This window comes from Equus caballus, chromosome 15 (genome assembly GCF_041296265.1).
Source record: "Equus caballus isolate H_3958 breed thoroughbred chromosome 15, TB-T2T, whole genome shotgun sequence".
Classification (NCBI taxonomy): Eukaryota; Metazoa; Chordata; class Mammalia; order Perissodactyla; family Equidae; genus Equus; species Equus caballus.
In genome coordinates this window covers 31234203-31260100 of record NC_091698.1, presented here as the reverse complement: position 1 = coordinate 31260100, position 25898 = coordinate 31234203, and the positions used below count along the sequence as shown (strand labels likewise).

The 25898-nt window shown below is 43.7% G+C and overlaps 2 protein-coding genes across 3 annotated transcripts in view; one reads left to right on the top strand and one right to left on the bottom strand.

The window, feature by feature from the left end:
- The window catches only part of LOC111768185 (interleukin-1 beta-like), a 55083-nt gene extending 31129 nt beyond the window's left edge, over positions 1-23954 (top strand). The window contains exons 4-8 of the mRNA XM_070234839.1: positions 20364-20415; positions 20675-20879; positions 21431-21592; positions 22865-22995; positions 23748-23954. Coding sequence (XP_070090940.1) covers positions 20364-20415; positions 20675-20879; positions 21431-21592; positions 22865-22995; positions 23748-23954 — 757 coding nt within the window. The remainder of the gene's footprint in view (positions 1-20363; positions 20416-20674; positions 20880-21430; positions 21593-22864; positions 22996-23747) is intronic.
- Positions 1-25898, bottom strand: part of IL37 (interleukin 37) — a 169593-nt gene that overhangs the window by 45895 nt on the left and 97800 nt on the right. The window lies entirely within an intron of this gene.

Here is a 25898-nt window from a genome sequence, read left to right as displayed (position 1 = left end):
GAGTGACCCTATTTATCTTTAGTAATGCTATTTGTTTTAATGCTTATTTCTTCTATTATTAATCAACAGCTTTATTTTGTTTAGAATTTGCCTAATATATATTCTTTTCACCACTTTGTTCTCAGCCTTTTTGTATCCTTTTGTTAGCTGTGTCTATGGGGGAATGCAGCTGTTTTCTTTAATCCAGTCTGACAATCTTTGCCTTTTAACTAACAAGTTTAGCTCATTTACTTTGATGGTGATTTTAGAGATATTTAGATTCACTTCTACTATCTTATTTTGTGCAATTTGTCACTTTTTCTATTTCTTGTTTTTCTCTTTTCTTAGATGGTTTGAGTTGCTTCATTTTGTTTTCATTATTCCGTTAATGTTTTGTTTACTAGTTTGGAAATCATATATTTCATCGCTGTTATTTTGCTGCTTACCTCCAAGAACTTTTAGTATCATATCTAATCGAACAAAATCTAAAATTTGTCAAGATTTTCCCCCTCCTCTTGAATAAAAAGAACCTCAGAATGCTTTAGTCTGTCTCCTCTCCAAACCTACTGTTGCCCAGAGTTATAGTTTCCTCACAAATTAGACATATTAGACATTTTAAACAGCTAATATTTATGTGTTTAGCTTTATTCAAACCTTGACCAATTTCTTAGCCCACCATCCCTTCTTACATCCCAGGCCTTCTTAGTGGGGTCATTTTCCCCTCCCTGTAGTAAAGCCTTTAAAAGTTGCTTTAATTGGGGCCGGCCTGGTGGCACAGTGGTTAAGTTCACATGTTCTGCTTCTCGGGGCCTGGGGTTCGCCAGTTCGGATCCCAGGTGCGGACATGGCACCGCTTGGCAAAAGCCATGCTGTGGTAGGCGTCTCACGTATAAAGTAGAGGAAGATGGCCATGGATGTCAGCTCAGGGCCAGTCTTCCTCAGCACAAAGAGGAGGATTGGCAGTAATTAGCTCAGGGCTAATCTTTCTCCAAAAAAAAAAAGTTGCTTTAATTAAGGTCTCTTGGTATGAACTCTCTTACCACTACCATCTTTGCATCGGTTCTTATTATCAAAAGATAGTTTTACTGTGCACACAACTCTAAGTTGACAGCCTTTGCTGACAATGCTATGAAAATATTATTGCACTGTTTTCTGGCTTTCACTATCCCTGTTGAAGATTCTGCCATCATTCTAATATGTTGTTGCTCTGTAATAAACCAACTTCTCTTTGCCAACTCCAGCGCTTACCATCAGCTGTGGAATAATTTTGCCATTGCATCTGGCCTCAAATTGTTTCTCTTATTAGCTTAGTCATGCTTTTAAAAATATTTCATTGAAAACTAATTTATCCAGATTTTTCAGATGTCTTTCACTGGGAGAAATTTCTCTATACTAGTCATTCATATTGAAAAAAATTAAAATCCTTTTTAGTTTAAGCCACTGCTTCTGGCTGACTCCTGTTCCCACCACTCCATTGAAATTACTTTTGTGAAGGTCTCCTAACTGCCAAATCCAATGGACTCCAACTATATTTTGCCTGACTTCTGCAGCACTGGGCACCACTGGCCACTTCTACTTCCTTTTCCCTTTGGCCTCTGAGTCACCTGGTTTTAATTCTAGCCTCTGGCTCCTCAGTCTGCTTTACTGACAATTCTTGAACCACCCACCCTTGCATGGTGGTCGTACTGGATATATTCCTTTTGAACTCCCAGATCATCTCTCTACCCTTCTCCATCCTGCTCTGGTCCCTAGGAGGCCGACCCACATGGACTGCATCCACTGGGCTCCCTTGCTGTCTGGCTTTCAGTTGGGTTTAGCCAGCAGGAAGAACTGAGAGGAAATCAGAAGGCAGAAGGAGTAAGAGGTGAGAGCACTTATTCCCCTAGCTCCTCACAAGAGGACCCTCTACGTTCAGCTACTCTAAGTTCTGGGAAATACAATGACCACTGCTAACTGTGCTTAACCAGCCAAATTGTCCTTTTTATTTCCTTATCCCAGACAGACATATTACCTGCTGTGTGGAGAGATTTCCTTGTAAATCCCAAAGTCATACCAAATTTACATATCCAAACTTTAACATGATAACTCCTCTTATATAACTCCCCTCAGAGCAAATAAACAAACTAAACTGATCATCCATCCCCCTAGTTCCCTGGTGGTGTTAAATAATGCCACTTCAGTGGGTCAACCTAGAAGTCTCAGAGTTATCCTCAACTTTGCTTCCTCAACCCCCACATCCAGTTGGTCACCAAGTTGGAAATATCTCAACTCTATGCTTTCCATTCTCTTCCCAACACCACTGCCTTATTTCAGGGCCTCATTGCTTCACCCTAGACTATCTGTCTGCTTGATTCAAGCTTGACCCAACTCTACTACAGTGCAAAAAATGAACTTGTTAAAATGCAAATCTGAGTATGTCCCTCAGATCTCCTTTCCTAGTACACAAGGTCCTTCCTAAGCTGGTTTCTGCCTACTTTCCCAGTCTCATCTCTCATCATTTCCCTATATGGGAGGGATCACTTCCCTTCAGAAATGACCTGAAGTCCTTTTGCCTGACACTCCCCATGCCTCTTGTGTATTACTCCTCCTTTAAGACTCAGTGCAAGTAGCAGCTGCTCATGAATATGTTCCCAGTGCTCCCAGACTCAATTACCTGGCCCTCCTTTTGGTCTCTTGCACATACCTCCACCAGAGCATTTGTAACACTCTACTATAATTATTAAATATTTTCACCTGTCTTCCCAAAAGAACTGTGAGCCACTTGAGATCAGAGACCAAGCCTTATACTCAGCTTCATATTTCCATTGTTTAGCATAGTGCCCTTCACATAGCAGGATCAATAAATACACACCCCTCTTCCTTAAGGCTCATTGGCCCAATCTTTCCTACGTTGTAGATCAACCAGGTCATGCATAACCTGGCACCTACTTTTGAATCCTTGCTTCTCTTTTCCCCTCCTCTCCATATATGAGCGGCCAGTTAGGCCAGAGGTAGATGTCAATAGTGTCCATCTCTACCCTAGTTCAAATTATTTCTCAGGCCTATCCCTTTCAGGGAAATGGCTCAGTACTTCTCAGCAATATACAAACCGATTTTTCTTTTGAAGAAACTAAGTATAGTTTTGAAATAAGTCAAACCACTAAGGTCAACAGCCTACTCGCCCCCAAATTATAAATCTATCAGTTTATCCAACCAACAGTCCATCTAAAACATGGTAATATTTCTTTAAAAATGTAAATTAATGTTAACTCTTGCTTCAGTCAGTCCACAGGAGTCAGGGTCAGCTGGAACAGTCTCCTGATGAATAGATGAGTTCCAACAGAGTAAACAAAACAGATTATTTTGCCCCACCAATTTTCCTAGTAAACTACACTTTTCTCACCTGATCTCATTTTGGGGACAAGTTAGGTCCATATCCTACTATACAGGACAGAAGGATAAGCATTTTTCTATACAGAGATGATATGATTTTCTATCAGAATCTAGAAGAGGCCTTAAGAAGCAAATGTACATGCTGTTTAAGTATTGCCAGAAATAACAGCTTCAAAATAACTCTTATAAAACCAAAGCCATCATTTATGAGGCTATCCCAAACATTCCATCAGCCTACAACTAAGTTAAACCACCAAGTTACACAAATTTTAAAGGAATGCAAAACAGAATTCTTCACAAACTACATGTTAGAAATTCTCTGAATATTGGCTTCACTATCAAGAGTCTGCATCAACAAAATTCCTGTCCTCAGTTCCTTACATGGAAGATAAATCCATATCTGGGTAAACAATGCAGTCATAAGACACCAGTGATAACTTCACGATAAAATACCACCTGAGAGTGACAAGTGCCACATTTTACATTTTTCTGAAAGTGAAAGGGTTTGTTCTTGCATCTTCCCATGCTCTTTTTCAGCAGCTGGAGAGAAAGTTTTATGCATTTCCACATGGCACAGCCCCGCCTTTGATATAGTTCCCCATTCCCTGGTTATGCTAGAAAGCTTCCTCTGCAATGGTACCAGAGTCAATTAGATGCAGAACAGACTCATTTAAATAAAGTTCAATTTAAGTCAATAACTATTTATTAACCACTCACTGTGCTGTGGGGAATAAGTAAATAACAAGGAAATGATCCAAACCTCCAGAAGCTCTCGGGATCTAGAAAAGAGGAAAGGCAGACACGAAGTGAAAAACTGTGGCACAGGACAGACATGATAAATAATATAACTGAGGTGAAAAAAAGATAATGTAGGAATATGGGGGAGAAAGAGAGAGTAACCCCCATTGGGCATTGTCTTGGAGTAGATGGGGTATAAACGTAGGAATTCAATAGGAAAATATGTACAAAGCAGTTATTCCAGGCAGAATGATTTGAGCTGAGAGAGCATGGAATTTGTATCAAGGATAGTGAATAGTAGAGTGTGTGCACTGAGGTGTGGTGGAAGATAAAGCTGGACAGGTAGAGGCAGGCTGTGGAGGGCTTTGAAATCCTGGCTCAGGAGCTTGTTTCATTCTGCATGACAGCGATTCTCTATGGTCTAGGTGCCTGGTCCATTTCTGTAAATGTTCCACATGAACTTCAGACTAGTATGCATTCTCTAACTCTTGGGAACAGTATTCTACGTATGTTCATCAAATCAAACTTCTTAATCACATTGTTTAAATTTTACCAATGTTTTTAGTCTGTTTGACATTTACATATTTGAAAGAGATAAATTGAAATCTCCCGCTGTGGTGATGGATTTTAAATTTTTCACTTTTGTCTTACTAGATTTGTCTTATTTATTTTTAAGCTACTTTATTAGGTACATACAAGTTTAGAATTACTGTGTCTTTCTGTGACTTAAACCTTTCATCCTTAAGTAGTGACCTCACAACAATGTTTCTTCTCTTAGAGCTCATTCTGGTTATCTAGCCCACTACTAGAGTCACTCCAGAATTTGCTGTTGTTAGTGTTTTGCTCTATCTTTTCATGGTAGGTTTAGTGCACCGTCATGTGTCACTTAACAACAGGAATATGTTCTGAGAAGTGTGTCGTTAGGTGATTTTGCCATTGTGTGAACATCACAGAGTGTACTTACACAAAGCCGGATGGTATATAGCCTACTACGTGTCTAGGCTATATGGTACTAATTTTATGGAACCACTGTCATATATGTGGTTCATCGTTGACCAAAACGTCATTATTCGGTACAGGACTGTATCATTAGTACACTTGAATTTTTCTACCTTTTTCTTTCCCTGTTTTTGTCATGCTTTTTTTCTATGATTAGATTTTTCTCTCTTTAAACCTTTTCTTTTTTTGATTGATTGAGGTGTTTATTGGTTAGTTTTCTTATTCTATATTTTTCTCTGTTTCATAAATTATACTCTCTATTATTTTAGTGGTTATCCTTAAAGTTTTGCACTGTATAATTCACAGAGTCAAAAATTAGTATCTTTACTCCCCTAGGGAAGAATAGAAGGATCTTTGAACTTTAACTTCCAAGTAACTTCTGAATATTTTACATGCTTTAGTTGTCTAATATTTTACTTCTGTCCTTTACTTTAATCCCACAAACTAACAGTTAAAAGTATTATTGTCATAGTAGTAGTAGTATTTATGTAGGCAATTTTTTTTAATTTACCTGAAATTTTAATAATTTTTTTTTAGTTCACTATTTTTTTTATCTCAGACCTTCTTTATGGGATTAGTTTCCTTCCTTCTGAAAAGTTCCTCTAGAAGTCCCTTCAGTGATGCTTGTTGGGGGGTAACCTCTTAGTTTTTGTTTACATCAAAAAATTTTATGTACCCTCAGTCCCCTTTGTTGTTGTTATTTTCTGTAAGGCAGAATGTGTCCCCCAGCAAAGCACCCTTTTCACTCTTATTCTTCAAAGATAGATTGACTCTGTCAGCATTTCGAAGATATTATTCCATTGAACTCGGCTTCTGTTGTTGCTGTTGAGAAGTCTGCCATTCCAACTGTCATTTCTTTGAAAGAGGTCTGCCTTTTTCTTTTTCTCTGATTGATTTTAAAATCTTCTCTTTGTCTTTGTCCAGAAATTTCACTACAATTTATTTGTGGTGTGTTTATTTACTCTCCCCAGTGTACATTATGCTTTCTTTATCTGAGGAGTCATAGCCTACATTAGTTCTGGAAAATTCTCAGCCATCTCTTTAAATATTGCCTTTTCTGTTTTCTCTATTCTCTTCTTCCAAAACTCCAATTAGACAAATATTGGCTCTCATTCTACCCTCCCTATCATTTAACCTTTCTTTTATAATTCCCGTTTATTTTTCTGAAAAACTTCTTCAGACCTATCTTCCAGGTCATTAATTCTTTCTTTCTTCAGCTGTTTAACCTATCCACTAAGACATGTATTTTAACTATTATAATTTTTTTATTTATAGGAGATTATTTGGATCTTTTTCAAATCTGCCTGGTTTTATTTTTAAATTCCATCTTTTATGTTTTTAAACATTTTCTATGTTATATCAGCACCTCCCCTGACTAATTATGTGACCTTAAGCAGGTGACTTAATTTCTCTGCTCCTCAGTTCTCATCTGTAAAATGTAATTATTGCACCTACCTCATAGAGCTGTAAAGATTAAATAAGTTACTATATGTGTACCTGACAATGTCCCATCAGAAACAGAAATCAGTCTAGCTATTTCAATCAGAGAGGGATTTAGATGCAGGGACGTCGGTTTCAAAATTATTGGAAAAGCAAAATGGGGGAAGATGGTATGACCCAGAAACTATAGAAAGCTGCTACTGCCCCTGCAGGAGCCAAAGCTCCTCTTAGCTCACGCTACTCTGCTTCCACAGAGCCATGCAGCCACTCCAGAAGCCCCTGCTCATCTGCTGGCTGCTGTCCCTTTAGGGACCTTACTCATCTAAGTCCATGCCATTAGCCCCACACTGCCAGGAGGCCACTGCAAGAGCTGGCACTTTCCTGTGACTGCCACTGCTACTGTCCATTTTGCTGTTGCTGCAGAGACACCACCAAGAGTAGCAGAGTTGCCACCTTCTTCCCACTTTTTAATCCAGTGTAGAAGAGTGAAGAAGGGTGAGTGTAGAGCTTAGTCAGTATCTGGCACAATGTGTAGAGTGCTTATAACAGGGCCTGCCACATGGCAAGCGCTAGACAAATGTTTGCTAATGTGGCAAGTGTATTTTGTATTCAGTAATTCCAACAGCTGAAGTCTTGGAAGGTCTCAACTCTTATGTGTTGCTTCTGCTGACTCTCATTCATGTCACTCACGGTTTGTGGCTCTGTGCGTTTAGTGACCTTTGATTGTGAGCTCAAACACAGTTGATATTAGCCTGTGGGGAATGTAATCCATAGGCAAATTGGGATACTTGTCTCCAGAGAGGATCTGTGTTTGCTTCTGCTGGAAGGCCAGGGACTGAGAACAACCTGGAAACCACTTTATTTAGCATGTTTTGAAGGTCCCAGAATGAGGCAGGTCCCTTGGGGTCAGCCTCCTACCTTGCAATTGACCCTGAACTACAGTTTAGGGGCCCTTCAATTGTAATGCTAATGTAAGTGCTTCCCTCTGAGAGGAAGCCTGCCTTTAATGTGTGCTTACCTGCTGCTCACTGACCATATGGTTTAAACTCACTTTGAGAGGTGAGGGAAGCACAAAAGGAGGAATTTAGAGATTTCATTTCCTTACTAGGAGTCCAAAAATATGTTTAAAAGTCTGTTTTATCTAGGACTTATTTGTTTGAAGGCAGGAAGACTACACTCAGCCATATTGCTAAAAGCAGAAATCTTTGTTTTATTCTATAGGAAATGGGGAACCATTAATGTTCCCCATTAATGAGGCCAGGGAGCAATGGGAACCAATCCAGGTTTCAGAAAAAAAAACTGGCAATAAAGCAATCTGATTCTCACTTCAGTTTCCTATGTCTTTTAACATCAGGGGCATGACAATCATAGCCCCCAGAAAGGCCTGTCAACAGCAATCACAAATTTAGATTTCCTAGGAAAATCCAAAACTCAAATATTTAATCTGATAGTTCTCACATATGTTATGTACTGTCAGAATTCCAATCCTAATTTGACCTTGGCTATATACAATCACTGTAAATATGGCCTTCACCATAAAAGTAATACACTGGCATTCTAGTTTATTTACCAGTCCCTTATGAACCTGATCATTGTTAATTGCCCCCAGAGTCAAATCCATGAAGGTTCAATAGAAACAAGGAATGCCTGGGCAGGAGATGCTGTGGCCAAGCATTTGAACCTTGGCGACCCCAGTAAAGGACAGACACTCCCAAGGCAGCCATCAAAGCTCTTTAACAGCAGCCTAGAGGCATATTGAGATCCCTCTAAGAATCTGATTCCATGAGTCATGTTTTATGGGTATACTCCAAATTTATTTTTGTTTTAGGAAACTCAATTACCCCTTCCCAAAAATAACCACCATATATGATAGTGAGAACAAAGTTAGTATTCAAAAATAATCAACATAGTACTGGTGCTATCAGCAGATTTCGTAAACTAATAAAGTCTGTTAGTTGACAAGTGAAGGAAGATGGAATGTTTTCAGACATAAATATAAAACGTTTAAGGAAGAATAATATGTAAGTATAACTCCACCAGTTGTATGAGTTACATTTAAAATCTTCTGTTTGCATTTATGTACATGCATGCCTTGACAGGCAGTGCAATGAAGATAGTAGGAGAGTACTTGGAAGGAGGAGGGTGGAGCTCACATGAGGGGTGGTTGGAGTGAACTGGCAACACAAAGGTAGGATCTATGTCAGAGGCAGAGCCCACAGAAGCTCTGATGGATAGGGTGGGATCCATGACAGAATAGGAATAGGGACAAAGTACTAAGTACAAGTACTAAGTACCTGTACTAAAGTATAGGACAAGTACTAATACTTTTACTCGAGCAATTGGGTAGTTGGAGTTCCACTTAGTGGGAACTGGGAGACTAAGGGAGAGACAGGTTGGGCAGGAATATCAAGGTTCTATTTAGGACATGTTAAATTGAAGATGCCTATGGGACAGCCAGGTGACCATGTCAGGTATGCAGCCAAAGATAGGAACCTGGAGTTCATCCTAGGCCATAAGAACATGCAGGCTACTCACTTGAGTTTTCCCAAATAGTTAACAATTGTTACTATATTAATAACCTATGAACTCGAAAGCCAGATTAAAATCCCCACTATGTGGCTTTTAAAGACCATCTAAAAGACTTGGCACTTCAGGAAGCTGACTAAAGCTGCCTGGTCCTACCGTCGCAGTCCAGGCCATTTTTCACAGAAATACTTCCCACCTGCCCTAAGCTAGTGTCCTGCACCACTCCCAAACCCCTCCTCAGCCCCAGTATTCCTCCTGTCGAGACCCAAACCCTCATCCTCTGCCAGCATGGAAGGGCCTCCATTCTTGCACTCTGCCTAACTCAACTCTCCTCCTAAACACCAGTCACTGCTCTGTTCCTGAAATGAGGGAGAGAGAGAATCCAGAACCCTTGCTCACTTATGACTCATTTAGGACATTTGGGAGGACAGCAGTGTCCATGGGAACCCCTGAGAAGCCACACTGTTTGCACCTGGTCGGCCACCTGGCTCCCCTGGCAAATTCCCCACTACTCTCTTCCTTGTGCTCTCTACCAGTGCTAACTCACCTGCTCACTCTCCCCAGGATGTCTTCCTGCCCCCACCCTCTTTAATCATTACATTCCCTCCACCTGAACCGCCCTTCTCTCATGATCACCACATGTTTACTGTTACCCAGCCATCAAAGTCTGGCTCAAATGCCACTTCCTCCTTGAAAAAGAACAACTGCAGAGTATTAAGAAGATACTTCATTCCAGGATGCATTTATCTCCTCTAACTCTCACAACCACCATGGCAGGAAGATGTTTCTACACCCATTTTGTAGGAGAGGAGAAAGGCTCAAAGGGTCCAAGAGGACACAGCTAATCAGCAACAAGGCTGAAATTCAAGCCCAAGTCTGTTGACCCCAATATCTGTTCCCTTGACCACTGCATTATTTTACCTCCATATCCAGTGGCTTTCAGCACTAATCCCACATTGGGATCACCTGATGCCCAAACTGTGCCTCAGACCAAGCACAGAGAATCTCTTAGAGTGGAGCCCTCCACAGTGCATTTTAATGCTCCCCAGGGGATTCCAGGGTGAACCCAGGATTGAGAACCACTACCCTCCTTTATCTCTTCCTTCATCTTTGCAGAGGTATCCCTTGAACTCCCATACTACTTTGTTTCTACTTTCAATCATTCATTTAGTCCATCACTGATCCCTTATTGGGTGCCAGTTACCACGCAGGGCTCTGGGGATCAACATGAAACAGATATGACGCCTCCTGACCTTGGTACCTTACTCTCCAGCAGAAAAGGCAGTCAACTAAATATAGAAAAGGCACAAATGTGAAAAGCAAAGCTTTAAAATTTTCATAACAAAATGTTGGAGAATATCTTTGTGACTTTGAGCAGGGAGAGATTTCTTAAACAAGACATGAAAAGCATAAACCATAAATGGAAAACTGGTCAATTTCACCTCATTTTAAACACTAAGCTTTTTCCACTAAAAAGTAAAAAGACAAGCCACAAACTGGGATGTAATATTTGCAATATATATATCTCACAGAGGATTGGTATTCCAGATAGATAAAGAACTCCTACAAATAAATAAGGGGGAAAAAATCCAGGAGGAAAAAGTAAATGCATTTTATAGAAGAGTAAATACAAATAGCTAGTAAACAGTTGAAAAGATGCTCAACCTCATTAAAAATTAGAAAAAGGGGGGCCAGCCTTGTTACATAGTGGTTAAGTTCGCATGCTTTGCTCCAGTAGCCTAAGGTTCACAGCTTGGATCCCGGGGACAGACCTACACACCAGTCATCAAGCCATGCTGTGGCAGTGTCCCACACATAAAATAGAGGAAGATTGCCACAGATATTAGCTCAGGGACAATCTTCTTCAGGTAAAAAGAGGAAGATTGGCAACAGATGTTAGCTAAAGGCCAATCTTCCTCACCAAAAAAAAAGCAGAGAAACGGAAATTAAGCCACAATAAGATATCATTTTACACCAAATAGATTGCCAAAACTTTAAAAGCTGGCTACATCAAGTGTTGCCAAGAATGTGGAGTAATCAGAATAGTGAGATACTGCTAGTGGGTGTGTTAAATTGGTACTGCAAACAATTACAATAAAATGTGATAGGTATATAATAGGTGGAGCAGGAAGTGACTAAAACATATAGCAAGGTGGGGCAGGAATAGGTCTACGAAAGCTGAGATGCAAGGGATGAATAACAGTTACCCAGCTGAAGGAAGGTAAGGGTGTTCCAGATAGAGAAAGGGTGTGTATGATACATTCAAGGCCAAAGAGAGGAGTGTACAAGGGCCAGGTCAGGAGGGCTAGAAACTGTGTCCAGGAGCTTGGATTCCAAGAGCCATGGGAAACTATTGAAGGGTTTAAACAAGGACATAACATTCATTCATTCAACAGAAAGTCACAAACACCTGCCATGGGCCAGGCCCCATGAAGGCTCTAGCTCTAAAACAGATGCCTGCTTCTGTTTCAGAAATATCACCCTGGTAATAGGGTGAAGAACAGGTTGGAGGGTCTCATGACTAGAAGCAGGAAGACTACTGAGGAGGTAGGCTGGGGGTTGTTGTCTGGACAAGGTCCCTACAAAGGCAGAGGGCGTAAATGTAGAGAGACATGAGGTATTTGGGAGGTAGAAGGAACCAAATGAGGTGATTGATTAGATGTGGGACTAGAGAAGTGAGAAGAAGGACTCAAGGTGACGCATCCAAGATGGTGAGACTTTCATGGATGAGGAATCAAAGCAGAGGATGGGGAGTGCACAATAGGTGCAGTTTGGAATAGTTAAGAGATGGACAGAAGGTAACTATAAAGGAGATGAGGAAAGAAATGGCCATAGGAAACCCAGTGTGGTATTGCAGAAACTGGGGCAGAAGCAGGTTGTATTCTCAAAAGAAAAGAAAATGGTCAATAGTGTGAAATACTGCTGAGAAGTCAAGGTAAAAGAAAAAAATGCTGAAAACGATCCATCCATTGCAGGAACAAGAACGACCTTCATGAGAGACGTTTCCTTCAAGTGGTGGGAGGAAGCAAAACTGTCGAGGGCTGAGGAACAGAAGGAGAAACAAGTGAAGGCTCTCTTTCAAGAGAAACAAAGCAGCATGTAGGGAAAAGAGGGTGTCTTCATTGTTTTGTTTTAGATAAGCAAGACATGAGTGGATCTTGTGAGAAGGAGCCAGTAGAAAGCGAAATGTTGAAGATGAGAGAGAGAAAGAGAGAGCGAGAGATCAAAACAGCAAGGTCCTTGGGAAGACGGGTATTCCATTTCCACCCCAAGTGGGTAGACTTAACTCAACTTTAGCAACAATCACCTAGAGTTAGTGGAGACCCCACAAGTTAAAGGGCATGGTCCCAGCAAGACTGTCCTTACTTCAGATTCCAGTCACATTTCAGGGGTCCTCAAGCCACCCACACTTCCAACTGACTGGCTATAAATTCAGAAATTTCCATGACCCCCTCAGGTTTCATAATTCATTAAAAAGATTCACAGAACTCAGGAAAGTGCTATTGTTATCATAATTTTATTATAAAGGATACAAATCAGGAGGAACAGCCAAGGCAAGACACATAGGAAGAGGTCTGGAAAGGAACACAGAACTTCTATGCCTCTCCCTGTGGAGTCAGGATGCACATCCCTCTCAGCATATCATTGTGTTCACCAACCAGGAAGCTCCTCCGAGCTCCAGTGTCCAGAGCTTTTTGGGGATTTCATTACCTAAGTATGATTGATTAAATCATTGGCCATGTGATTGAACTCATTCTCCAGTCCCCCTCCCCTCTCAGCAGGCAGGAAGAAAGGATGATATCATGTGACTCGATCTAATCACATGGTTGGTCTTCCTGGTGATTAGCCCCCACCCTGAAGCTACCTGGGGTCCCTGCCTCCAGTCAGATTATTATCTGTCACTGAAGAAATTCCAAGGGTTTCAGAGGCTCCTTGCCAAGAATCTGAGACAAAGACCAGACAAATTCTTTATTATACAAAATGGGTCAGGAGGTTCAGGGCCTGGGTGAAAAGAACAGCCCAGGTAGGATGAGGAGCCTCTACCACTCCAGCAATAAGAGAGCAGATGGACAGGGTGGGTGGAATGCAATTGGAAGTGTGATGGGAAATGCTGAGGGAGCTCTCATATGATGGTGTCTATTTTCATGGGCTGAGTGTGAGGGAGAGTGGGGGGTCAGAATTTGAGGTCAATGGTGAGTATTTGAAATCGTTGCTGTGGACAGTAGACTAGGAAAGTTTTGTAGGACTGCTGGGCAGTGTGAGATCCCAGTGGGGGGTGGTGCCCATGCATCCAGGTAGCAGCCATCTGTGAGGCTAGATGGTTTTCTCCAGCAGCCCCCATGGAGATGCAGAGGAAGCAGACCATCGATAGAATCAGGCCTGGGCTTTTGTTTAGTGAGTGCTAGGGGAAAAAAAAGGAAAAAGCTGCTAAGAAGACCAGCAAGAAAATGGTTAAAGAGATGGGGTATAGAAATTAATTGGATGGATAAGGAAGTAAAAGCAGAAGGGCAGATAGAAAGGGAGGATGTCTGTGGGCTAGAGGTCCTGATAAGGGTAAATAATTGGTGCTTTGAGAGAATGGGAGTGAGAAAGCAGGAAGGCTGTGGTCAGAGAGGAGGATGTCTGTGTGCATAATTGCTCAGATAGAGCCTTTCCAAGACACGCCCAGTCTTCGGGATGGCAAAAAGGATTGCCTCTTCTCAGGACCTAATATTAATTCCTTGTATTCAAGATAAGTTACCTTAAGAGAGGAACCCATGTTTAATCCATCTTTGTATTCCCAGCCATAGTGGAAGTACTATATGGAAGGTAATTATACCTTTTGGCAATGGATGATGCTAAATTGTTAAGGATGCTGGAAAATTCAGGAAGCCCCTGTGTGATGAGCCCACTGGGGGGCTCTATTTGGACAAGGCCTCAGGGAACCACCATGAAACAAAGGAACAGTGATACACACTGGGGAACAGGATCCCCCATTCCCACCACAGCCCTAGGCCAAGTGAGCTGTTTATGAGTGTATCTTGCTAGTTAACTTTGTGGTCTTAACACATGCATACTCACACATAAACAACCATCAGAGATTCCTCAGCAGCAGTGGAAATAGGCCACTCTCCTTAGAAGACAAGAAAGGAGGAGGGAGGGAGGCAAACAAATATTTTCTGTGTGTCAACCATGATGCATCTCTGTGTTAGATGTTTTCACATACAGACCTTGTTTATCATTATAACAACCCTGAGAGATAAGTCTTGTCCTCATTTTAAACATAAGGATATTGCACCAGGAAAATGAGTGGCTTCCGGGGACAGGGCTAGGAGAGCAGAGCTTCATCTGATTCCCTCTTAGGTCTTTCAGACTCATCCACTGAGTGCCTCCTGGAATCCTTCACTCAGGGATAATTTGGCCCATTCGTTGAGTGCTTATGGGAAGCAAGGTATCACGGGAGAAGGAGAGGTGGACGATTTTGTGACGGCCCTCTAGGAGCTATCAAACTGGTGGGGAGGGTCAAATATGTTCCCAAGCAGCCATACTCAAAGCAACTCCCTATCAACCAACAAGGAGGGTTGTTACCTGCGGAGACGAAGTCGAAAGGTTCTGTTTCAGTGTTGAGGTGATGAGTGTGTTTGCTTGTTTGTAGAATTGCTTTCTTCCTGACTAGAACTTAAAGGAAATAGAAGCAGGGGTTGACCCTGTGACATAGTGGTTAATTTTGGCTCACTATGCTTCAGTGGCCTGGGTTTGCAGGTTCGGATCCTGGGCATAGACCTACACCACTCATCAGCCGTGATGTAGAGGAAACCCACATATAAAGTGGAGGAAGACTGGCACAGATGTTAGCTCAGGGCTAATCTTCCTCAGCAAAAAAAAAAGGAGCAAATTTCCCTGTCCTGTAACAAAATGAGCCTGAGGTGAATCCTGTTGTGTCCTTGACACTTTAAAATAGCATCTCCTAAGAAATCAACCTCTGGAAAGAGGGAGTCAAGGAACTTGCTGGAGTTCACAAAGGCTAGCTGTCTACAGAATAATGTATGAGAGCTAACTGGTCTGCCAATCAGACAATCTGTGCTAAGCCAGCAAGACTGCAGTAGATTAGAGAAAGCACTGAGGGCTTGCTCTCTTCCCCCATCTTCACTCACAGGGTGTAGTACCCCCTGTCAATGAAGCCATTTGTTAAAAGACAATCAGGCAGGGGCCCAACTCTCCAGGTCAGGACTGGTTGAGTAAGCTCCTCAAAGAATGTGGCCCTTGGCTGATGCTGAGATTTCAGCATCCTGGGGCTCCCCAGAAGCACAGTGTAGCCCCCTGCCTTCTCTCATCTGGACACCCAGTGTGAGTGGGAAGAACTCAAGCTGGAAGCTGGGTGCCTGTATGGGAGTCTGCGACTTGCCCAATCTGCTGCTCGTCCCTGAGCAAATCTCTCATCCCTAGGCTATACACTGACCTCAGGAGCTCAAACGAGAGATCTGAGCAGGTCTCGGTTGCCTTAAGCCCCTGTGGAGTAGGACCTTGTTGGCTAAGGTCATTCTCTGGACTGAACAAGCAATTTCCAAAGGAAGTCCCATGTGGAAGTAAGAGAGGAGAGGGAAACTTACCCAGTCAGCCAGAACAGCACTATATACTGGGCAGTACCCAGGGACATGAGCCACCCACCTAAAGACACTGAACTCTAACTTTCCAGGGCCCACATTCTTTGCAGAACAAGGAATAAAACTTAAGATAGGAGCCAGCAAGAGTCAGCAAGCAGGGACTTGCAAGGGATGGGATTTGATCAGTCTCCAGTCAACAATTGTTAATCACCCACCCTGGCCTGGGGACACAATATGATTAAGAAAACTAGGGGCTGATAGATTGAGCCCATAGGCTAGTGGAGAGACCTGTCGGTAAACAGCAGTTAAGAGATCATTTCAGATAGTGAGAAGAAAATATACAAGAGTCATGTGCTAAAGAGTGGCTAGAACTAGAGGGAGGGGGTGAGAATTGGGGGGTTGGGGCAAACCTTAATGAGAAAAGGGCAAATCAATCTGCCCTCCTTTAGAGGCAAGAGTGACATTCAAGAATCAGACAGGAGGCCTGTGTGCTGAGTGTGGTGAGCAAGAGGAAGAGGGCTGAGAGATGAGAGCCTAGGGATGGGAGGTGCCAGCTGGTACAAGCCCTCAGAACAGACTTCAACTAAACTAACCTGTCACATTGCAGTGGGGCATGCAGAGGTCATGGACTTCTACCATAAACCCAGAGAAACAGGGGCGCTTTCTCCTGAAGAGGGGCATCAAGAGTCCATCACAAGCACAGCTGTGAAGCCTGGGCAACCCAGTACACAAGCATCCTGCAACCACAGACGTGGACAGACCCCTCGCTACAGGCAAACAATATCAGCCACCTGGACTAACCAATGGTGAGCCACCCAGGCACTGAGGGCCCTCTCATTATTCCCAGATGCACCCACAGAGTCACTCCCCCTCGTATCATGTCTTGATGCAGGGGCCCAACACCCGTTCCTTTATACCTCCCTCTGCACGGTACAAATCCTTCCAGATGCCCCGCTAAGGCAGTCTTCCGGGGAGAGGAAACTTAAAGTTGGCTTCCTGGACAGGGGACATTGCCTTCTCCTAAATCTCTGAGACCACCTTCCCACCTTCAGTGAGGCTTTTCTGAAGGCTTGAGGATCAGGGAAGGGAAGTAAAACTGCCAGGGGCAGTGTGGCTACTCCCAGGCCCATAGGCCAGGCCCTCCCTCTCTGCCTCACTTCTGGAGTCTCAGTGTGGCAGGAACCAGCGCACTGCCGATTCCCTGCACCCCACCTCCAGGGTGGGCCGCAGGCAGGTGCGAGGCTTAGAGTTCTGGCCCTAGTAGCCCTGAGGCCTAACACAGAAAGGAAGTTTCCCTACCCCACCACAGCCTTGCCCCTGCCCCAGGGTGCCCTCCCCCCAAGAAGTCTGACTACGTATCTGTTCCTTTCAGGGTCTCAAGCCAGTGACAATGGCCACATGGGGATGCCAGCCCTCCAACCCCACACAACCCCACCCCGGGTTGCCAAGATCAGCCCAGTTCTTTGTCACGGTCCCATGTCCAGAGTGAGGAGACACTCACCCCCACACCTATCCTGATGCTCTCAGGCCCTCAGCCCTGCTCTGCAGGGAACAAACCCTCCAACAAGAGCCTACAATTTCCCAAAAAGCAGCCCAGCATGCAGCCTAGAGCATTCTCAGTTCACAGAGATGGACCACTTTTCTCTGCCTCCTCTGGCCTGGCTCTGTCCCTCAGTGTGTGTGGAGGAAAGGACAGATAACCCCTCCGTGACAGGTGCTTTATACAACTGCCCCAGTACTTGCCAGATTCTGTCTTGAGTTGTGGGCAGTTGCAAAAACTCCTTGGGGACAGCTACTACTTCCTGTGCAGTTTGTTCCCCTTCCTCTGTGTACACAAACACACACACACACAGGCACACACACCCCTCAAATGGTGCCCGGTGTGATGAATGAACAAAGGGATGAATGAATGATGAAAGTCATTCTGAAAGATGCTTACCCTCACATGCCATCACCTCTGACTTTATCTTTTTGGAACTCCTACATTCTCAGAGGAATTTGGAAAGCCCTCAAGAAACACTTCAAAATTGCCATATGGATGAAACGACAATGGCCCTCCAGAAATTTACCTCCCAGGTATTTCTGGTGAAAACAAGACAGGAGAACAACACCTCTTCCTGATTAGAGTCAGCTCCCTTCACCTCCCTGTCCCAGAAAACTTCATAAAAGGCTCAGAATCCCCCAGACAACCACACACTCTTCGCACCCAAGCCAGACCTGCAAGGTGCCCACTGTGCCTTCGTGGCAAGAACTGCACCCTCCAAGAGGACAACACCCCAACCAGGCCCAAACCACCACCCCACTCTAGAAGTCCTTGGGGCCTACCTGCTACCTCCCTCTCAACAAGGCTGTTGACTGAGGAGTTCGTTCTGAGCTGGACATTGTGCTTCTGGTGAGTCTCTGCTTTTAATCCAAAGATACTCTTTCCTAAGGAAACATTTTCCTGTCAGAGGAAGCTAGCTCAAGATGGAAGCCTGAGAGTGGTGGCATGATCGCGCCTGGCCTTCACTCATTTCGTCAGCCAACACTCATGGAGCACTGTCACGTGTCAGGCAGGGAGATGAGAGCTATAATCCCAGCCCTGCAACAGGTACATTAACAGTAAGGGAGACAAGCAAACCAAGCACAATGAGGGAGTTTGCAGAGGGTTAGAGGCACACCACACAGAGGAGGGGCACCAACAACCCAGCTTGGGAAAGGGCTCGTCATGGAGGCGGTGAAGCCTGAGCTGAGTCCCGAGGACTAGGAGTTGGCCAAACTACAAAGAGGAGATGGTGGTCCAGGCAGAAAGAACAGGTTGTGCAAAAGCACAGAGGCTGGAATGGATCTCACATCCAAGGGACTGCACATAGGTTAGAGGGCTGAAGTGTGGGAGAGGAGAGGAGGGCAGAGGATTCCATGGTGGGCCTTGCTTGCCTTGCTTTGTGGGGTTTAGACTCATCCACAAAGGGCATGGGGAGCCAATGATGGGATTTGAGCAAGGGCTTGATGTCACCAGATTTGCTCTGTGGAGAGATATCTGGCACTGACGAGTGGGGAATGGATGCACAGAGTTTCCATAGCAGCAACGAACCACTAGGAAATGATTTAAATGACCTAGGTGACAGAAGGAAGAAGGGTTTGTACTACAATGAAGTGTGGGGATAGAGAGAAATCTACAGATACCAGGTATTCAGGAAGTGCTCAAAAGAAGCCTGTTCAGAGAACTGATAGTGGGTGACGAATAGATGGATGGGTGAGTCCTTGGGTGGCAGTGACTAGGATATATTCTGGTCAAATGGCTTATCCTGTGAGAGAGGCAGTGGGGCAGGGGGAGTGGAGGGCTTGCCGTCTTGCTTTAACTACTTTTGTATTATTTGAAACTTTGAAAGTTAGCGTGTATATTAACAAAAAGCACAAGAAGGATAGTTTTTAAATCACTACTACTTCCAACATGTAACTTTCCTACTTGCACACATCGTCTGTTAACTTTGATAGATCATTTCCGGAACTATCACATCAAAAATCACTCCGGTGAAAACATATATTGAAAAATGGGTCCTGTGAGGCAGCCTCATAGCTTCATATTTAGATGTTGGATGATTTTCCAAACCTTTCATGTTAGGGAGAAAAAGTAATCTCTAGTCAGTAGTTGTTGAATTCTGAACTATCTATCCATTTTATTGACGTTTCGGCAGAATTTTTATAAAACTTTACACAATCAGATTTCCTCATCCCACATTGCTCACTAATTAGGGAAGATCAACCACCTAGAGTCTGGGCACTAGGCATGGCCAACATACTCGGGTATGCCTGCTATGTACTAGGTGCTGAGGGAAACTTACATATGAAGGAAGCCCTCATGGGGACTAGAATGGCAAGTGGTCACTCATTTTCTTTCTTTTTTTTTTTTTTAAGGACTTTACTTTTTTCCTTTTTCTCCCCAAAGCCCCCCGGTACATAGTTGTATATTCTTAGTTGTGGGTCCTTCTAGTTGTTTCATGTGGGACACCGCCTCAGCGTGGTTTGATGAGCAGTGCCATGTCTGCGCCCAGGATTCGAACTGACGAAACACTGGGCCGCCTCCAGCAGAGCGCGCGAACTTAACCACTTGGCCACGGGGCCAGCCCCAAGGTCATTCATTTTCATCTATTTATACAGGTTTCCGAAGCAGCCATGGCAGCAGTACCCAAACTCACTAGTGAAAACACAATTTGCAGGTCAGTGTGGAGATTGAGACCAATGATGTGAGCAGGGACCCCTTCAACAGTGGAGTCTTACCTGTGCTTAGAGACCAGATTTGCCCCAAACCTCTTCTTTCAGTGGCGAGGAGGGTTCCAAGTTGACCTGGGGTGAAGACTGATTTCTCACTGCAAATCCAGCCTTGAAACCCATAGGCATCCAGAGGTTGTTTCTGCAGGGCCTTCCTGCAGATGGCAAACAGGAAGAAAAGATTCCAAGTGGCCACTACAGGGCACCTCTTGGCAAAGTGTGGCTTGAGTGCAAGGGAAAGCTCAGATTTCAACTGGGCTGGAAGTTAGGTCTCAGGATCCAAAAGGAGCACCCGGGGTACCTGCCTGACTCCTATCCTGTTCCATGTATATCACCATGGAATTTGCCAACTTCAGCAGCTTTAGGGGGCATGCTGTTTGCAGATTCCTATTAACAGTGAAAACTCTTTGCAGGGAAAGAAAAATAAACTTGTCTAGGAGACACAACTGAGTAATCTCTCTGTTTTTAACACAGTGGCAATAAGAATGACCTGTTCTTTGAGGCGGCTGGTCCCAAACAGATGAAGGTGAGATGGTGGGCTTAGCTCACAACTCTCAGAGGGGCTGTAACACGGGCATCAGAAAGCCCACATTCTGGTTTTGGGTCTGCTCCTAACTTGACACATGCCTCAGGTAAGCCACTTAACCTCTCTGGGCTTCAGAGAAAGTTGCATTTATCATTAGCAATTAGTTACCAAAAACGCCATTTCCATCTCTCTGATATCAAGACGGGGAGTTCTCTGGCTTGACCACCTTGACACGCTCACTCCCTTGGTCTCCCCACAGGCTAGCTTCCAAGATCTGGACCTCAGCTCCATTGGAAATGGGGCCATCATGTTGCACATCTCCCAGCAGCTCTACAACAAGACTTTCAAGCATGCCGCATCAATCATTGTGGCTGTAGAGAAGCTGAAGAAGATACCCATTCCCTGCTCACAGGCCTTCCAGGATGATGACTTGAGGAGCCTCTTCTCCTTCATCTTTGAAGAAGGTACTTAATGAGAGCTGAGGGCAGACAGGAGATCTTCAGGCATTTCCTTCTCACTGTCCAAAACTCAATAGTCAACGAAACATCCCCAAAGCTGAAGCCCTTTAAAAGTAGAAGGCCCAGTGATGAGAGGAAAGCAGAGAAGCCTAGAAGCCAAACTAATCATCCCTTGAGTTGAAACTATTCTTAAAGTAAGACCTTGATAACTACTCACATTTGCAAATCTCTCCATCATTCTCAGAGTGCTTTCGCTTACATTATTTCCTGAAAGTCTCACTGTGTCCCTGTTGGGCCAGTGTTATTGCCTTCGCCATTCTACATAAGGAGCTCTATTGACGGTCCACAGCAAGCAATCGAACTGAAGCTTGAATCCGCATCTTAAGGTGCCAGGTCCAGTGTTCTTACCCACCTCAACTTCCTCCCCACCAATGTTATAATCGAACCTTGGCTGCCATGCTCAGTTGTCGTCTGAGCAACCAACTTCTGCTGCCTCATATCATCAGGCGTGTCCTTCTGATTTTCTCTCTAAACAATATATGTATTCCACATTTCAGAACCCATCATCTGTGACAAGCAGAATGATACTTATGAGAGTTATTCTCCTGTGGAATCGCTGGACATCAAACTTGAGGACATAGAGGAAAAAGCCCTGGTACTGTCTGGCTCATGTATGCTGAAGGCTGTCCACCTCCAGAGAACCCAGGAGAACCAGGAAGGTAGTTGGGGACATCGTGATTCCTTTCTTGTTCTTCTGTCATCGAGTTAATTTTCTACATTTTTCAGCAAAGTAGAACATTAAAGCACATTATCAACATAAGTGAAAAAAACATACAATAAAGAACACAAAAACTTTTTGCTTTGGTCCTAGCAAAGACACCAGATTGATTCCTTTAGCGCATTCATTTTTCAGCAAGAGATGTGACTCTGAGTCATTAGAACACTCAAGCATACCCAGGACCATTGTCCAGCCAAGTCACTTAATGAGAGTACAACGTCACTGCTTCCATTGGAAAGGGGTCGTTTGATGGACATGACCTAACTGCCAGTGGGTTCTTTTTTCCTGTTGTTGAAATTGAGACTAGCATGGCGAAGAGATAATATGTCCATCCTCATTCCCAATCCTGCCCCCTTACACCCTCACATCCTTCCTGCCTAATACCAGATGGTTTCTTGTAGGGAAATTTTACTGACAAGAAGGAACTTATATCTCTCTACTGTAATTGGCTATTGTTTCAAAACTGGGGAGCCCATGAGTTGAGGGTATCTGCCTGGTATCTTGTCACTGTGGCTGAACTCTGCATGCAAGACTGTGCCCAAGGGAACAGCAGAAAGGAGCAGCCTGTTCTCTTCCAAGGCTGCTGACCTTGGAGATAGGCATCATTGGGGGAAAGCTTCCTGCTCTCTGCCATGCTTGGACAATCCTGTTTCTCTAGAACTGGATTGTAGGCACGACCTCAGGGCCTCCAAGTGAGACCACTGTGACTAAGGAAGATTGAAATGAGCGTCTCTCTTTGGAGCACTTTTCCCAGCTAAGCCTCTCATTTCCCAAGATCTTCCCACTTGCAGCTCTATGTTCCTGAAATAGATTTGTGCCTGATTTCTTTCAGGAGCCCAGCTTGATCTCTTTTCTTGCCTTTCACACTGATCAAAGCATTCCGCTCATGCAGTGGGCACTTCACTGGCCATTGACAAGAAGGCTTCCTGTTTTCCTTCAGTTGTTAAAAATTAGACCTCTAATTCTTCATTGCCACTGTGATGAAGCTCTGAGAAACCCCTAGACATTTTGGGATGGAAACTTGAATCAACCAAGTGGCCGTGATATTGTCTGTGAGAAGCCAAGTTATCCTATCTGTTAGGCCATAGGAACCCGAGTGTGGGTTTCCACAGAGGATGCTAAATTGTAGGAGTCCTGGAGTTGGGGTCCAATGGTTGGGCCAACCCTGCACTGCTGTGTGTCCCTGACCACAAGGCCCCTCTCCTTTCTCCAGTGGTGTTCTGCATGAGCTTTGTGCAAGGAGAAGAAGAGACTGACAAGATACCTGTGGCCTTGGGCCTCAAGGGAAAGAATCTGTACCTGTCTTGTGGGACAAAAGATGGGAAGCCCATCCTGCAGCTGGAGGTGAGTACCAGGAGCTGCAGGCCCTTCTCGGCTCCTCTGAAGCACCCCTAGCCATCCCTTACTTCCAAGACAATCACCTTCTCCCTTCAGAAAACCTGGGAGTAGATATATTTGACAATTGTGCATAAATGTAAATAAATTTAATGCAAGTGTTAAATGCATGCAACGTTCGCTCCCACCAAGGAAAATTAAATCATCCTGCTGATGTTAGTATGTCCTACTATTGTTACCACCCCACTGATTACACAATGCTAGGGTTGAAAGGATTATACATTATTAGGATTGCTCCATTTGATAGATGACACTTCGGGAAATTAATCAATTCAAGCGACCTGTCACCTGTCACCATCTCCACTCCACTCCCATAAGCAGCCTCCCCCTGACCCCCATCAGCGTTCCCAGCAAAACCTTTATTTCCAAGTTTGAAGTCATTCCAGCCAGAGCCATAAGGAAAAATACAACAAAAGTCCCTGGAAATTAGATACTCCTAGAAGCTCTAACCTAATTTTGACTTTTTAAAAATATTCCCACCTATATTATGCTCCCTAGCGTTTGATACTAAGTTTCAGAAAAGGATAAGCGCTTCTTTAGTCACCCCACCAAAAGTTATGGTCACAAAGATAACTTAGGAGTCTAGCTCCTGGTCCTGTGACCCGCTCATCAGCTTCCTTTCTAGCTGACACAGAGAACATCTTTACCAGAGTGTCTTTGTCCCTTTCATCACAAAACTTCTTATTTCCATTTTTCTGCAGTCAGTAGAACCCAATGCTTATCCAAGGAGGAAAATGGAAAAGCGATTTGTCTTCTACAAGCTGCAAATCAAGGGCAACGTGGAATTTGAGTCTGCAATGTACCCCAACTGGTACATCAGCACCTCTCAAGCAGAAAATCAGCCCGTCTTCCTAGGAAATACCAGAGGTGATGAGCATATAACTGACTTCATCATGCAACTCCCATAAATAGAGTTGTACCGAGCGAACCCACATGTGGTGAATAACACTAAGGATGGCAGAGGGAAATAGAAAGGTTTGAACGTGGCTACAGCCTGCACTTCACTGTTATCTAATCAATGCCCAGCTGCCTTCTCTATATTAGTGCTAAGTAGATCTCATGCCCACCAGCCGGGTGGAGCAGCCCCATCTGCCAGGGCCAATACTCAGACCCCCTCTGCTAAGAAGGGCCTCTCTCACCTCTGCTACTCACTCAAAGACAGCCTGGTAGAAATCTCTGCACTTCAGGTTCAAAGAAACCCTCCGTCCTTTGCACCCAGCTTCTGATGAGCACTGCTTAATTATTTATTTATTTATCGGCGGGTTAGTCTATTTAATTTAATTTAAGGGGGCCAAGAAGCAGCACTGTCTGTGAAAGAGCCCAGTTTTCAATATCTATGGAACCAGATTAATTTGGACTAGTGTACCATCTTTATATCAAGTCCTTTCACCAAGCCTGAAAATATGTCCGCACAGATTATAAAATAGGAATATTTATGAGGAAAGAAGCATGATCACACTGTTTCAATGATTCTGAAATAAATTTTGCTGAAAATAAATTACTGTCCACGTGGTAATTGACTTTCTGGGACCTGACAAAGAAAAGAGAATTGGGACCATCAGAGTTCTCCTTGAGGAGCTAGTAGCCAATTCCTCATGACTGAGCACTACAAAGTAACAAGAAACATCACTGGCCAGAAAGACAAGCCTCCCTACCCTTCCCGTTCAGTTCTGTTTTTCAACAAAAGGACATTTGATGCACAGTGGTCATAAAACAGGACCAGGTGACACATTACAAGGAGTAAGGGTGGGTGGTAACAGCTTCAATGATTTCTCTATTCAGTTATTCAACAAACATTTACTATACAAGTGCTATGTCCTAGAGGCTGGAAGTACAGAAACAAGAAAGGCAGGTAGGAGAGGCAGATGCATACAAGCAAAATTAAGGCAACATGACAAGTAGAGGTGAGATCAAGGATGAAAGGAACAGTCAGAAAGAATGACAAGATTTGCTGTGAGGGACGAGGGTCAAGAGGGCGACATATGAGTCAGGCCTCAAAGGATGAGCAGGAGTTTCCCACATAGAAAGAAAGGAAAGGGCATTCTCAGTGGAGGGCCCAGTACGAACAAAGGAATGGAGGTACGAGAAGGAAGGATGCAAGCAGTACACTTCCAGGATGGCAGAAGTCACCAGAAGAAAGGCAAAACACAAAAATAACCCAGGGAAAAAGTATTGTAACTCCTATCTCAGACAATGGGATAATTGGCTTGATATATAAAGAGTTCCCTCAGAACATTAGAAAAATAAGAACAAAAATCCAACAGAACAATATATAAACAGGCCATCGACAGAAAAGGAAATGCAGTTAGGTCTTGGCGAGAGTAAAAGATGCTCAATATGACTTATAATAAGAAAGTTGCATTAACAGCTCTTTGAGATACCAATGTTCGCCTATCACATTAGCAAAAATCAAGTTTAACGACACATCCTGTCGGGAAGACTGTGGGGAAATCTTCACTCTGACACATTACAGGAGGGAGTATAAATCGGTACAACTCTTGTAAAGGAAAAATGGATAATAACTATGAAAATTACAAACGCACATCCCCTTTGGGCCAGGAAATTCACTTCTGGGGATTTGTCTACAGATGGACACGCACTGCTGTGACATAGCACATGATCAAAATTATTCATTGCACACTACTTGTAATAGCAAAAGATTGGAGATAACTCATGTCTATCAACAGGAGACTGGATAAACAAATTATAGGACATCATACAATGGAATGCTATGCAGCTATAAAAAAGAGTGAGAATGTATTCCAAACCAATATGGAATGAGCTCCAAGATCTGATGAAAACAAAAACGAACAAGAGGCAGAGAGTGTTTGTAGTACATTTATGGGAAAAGG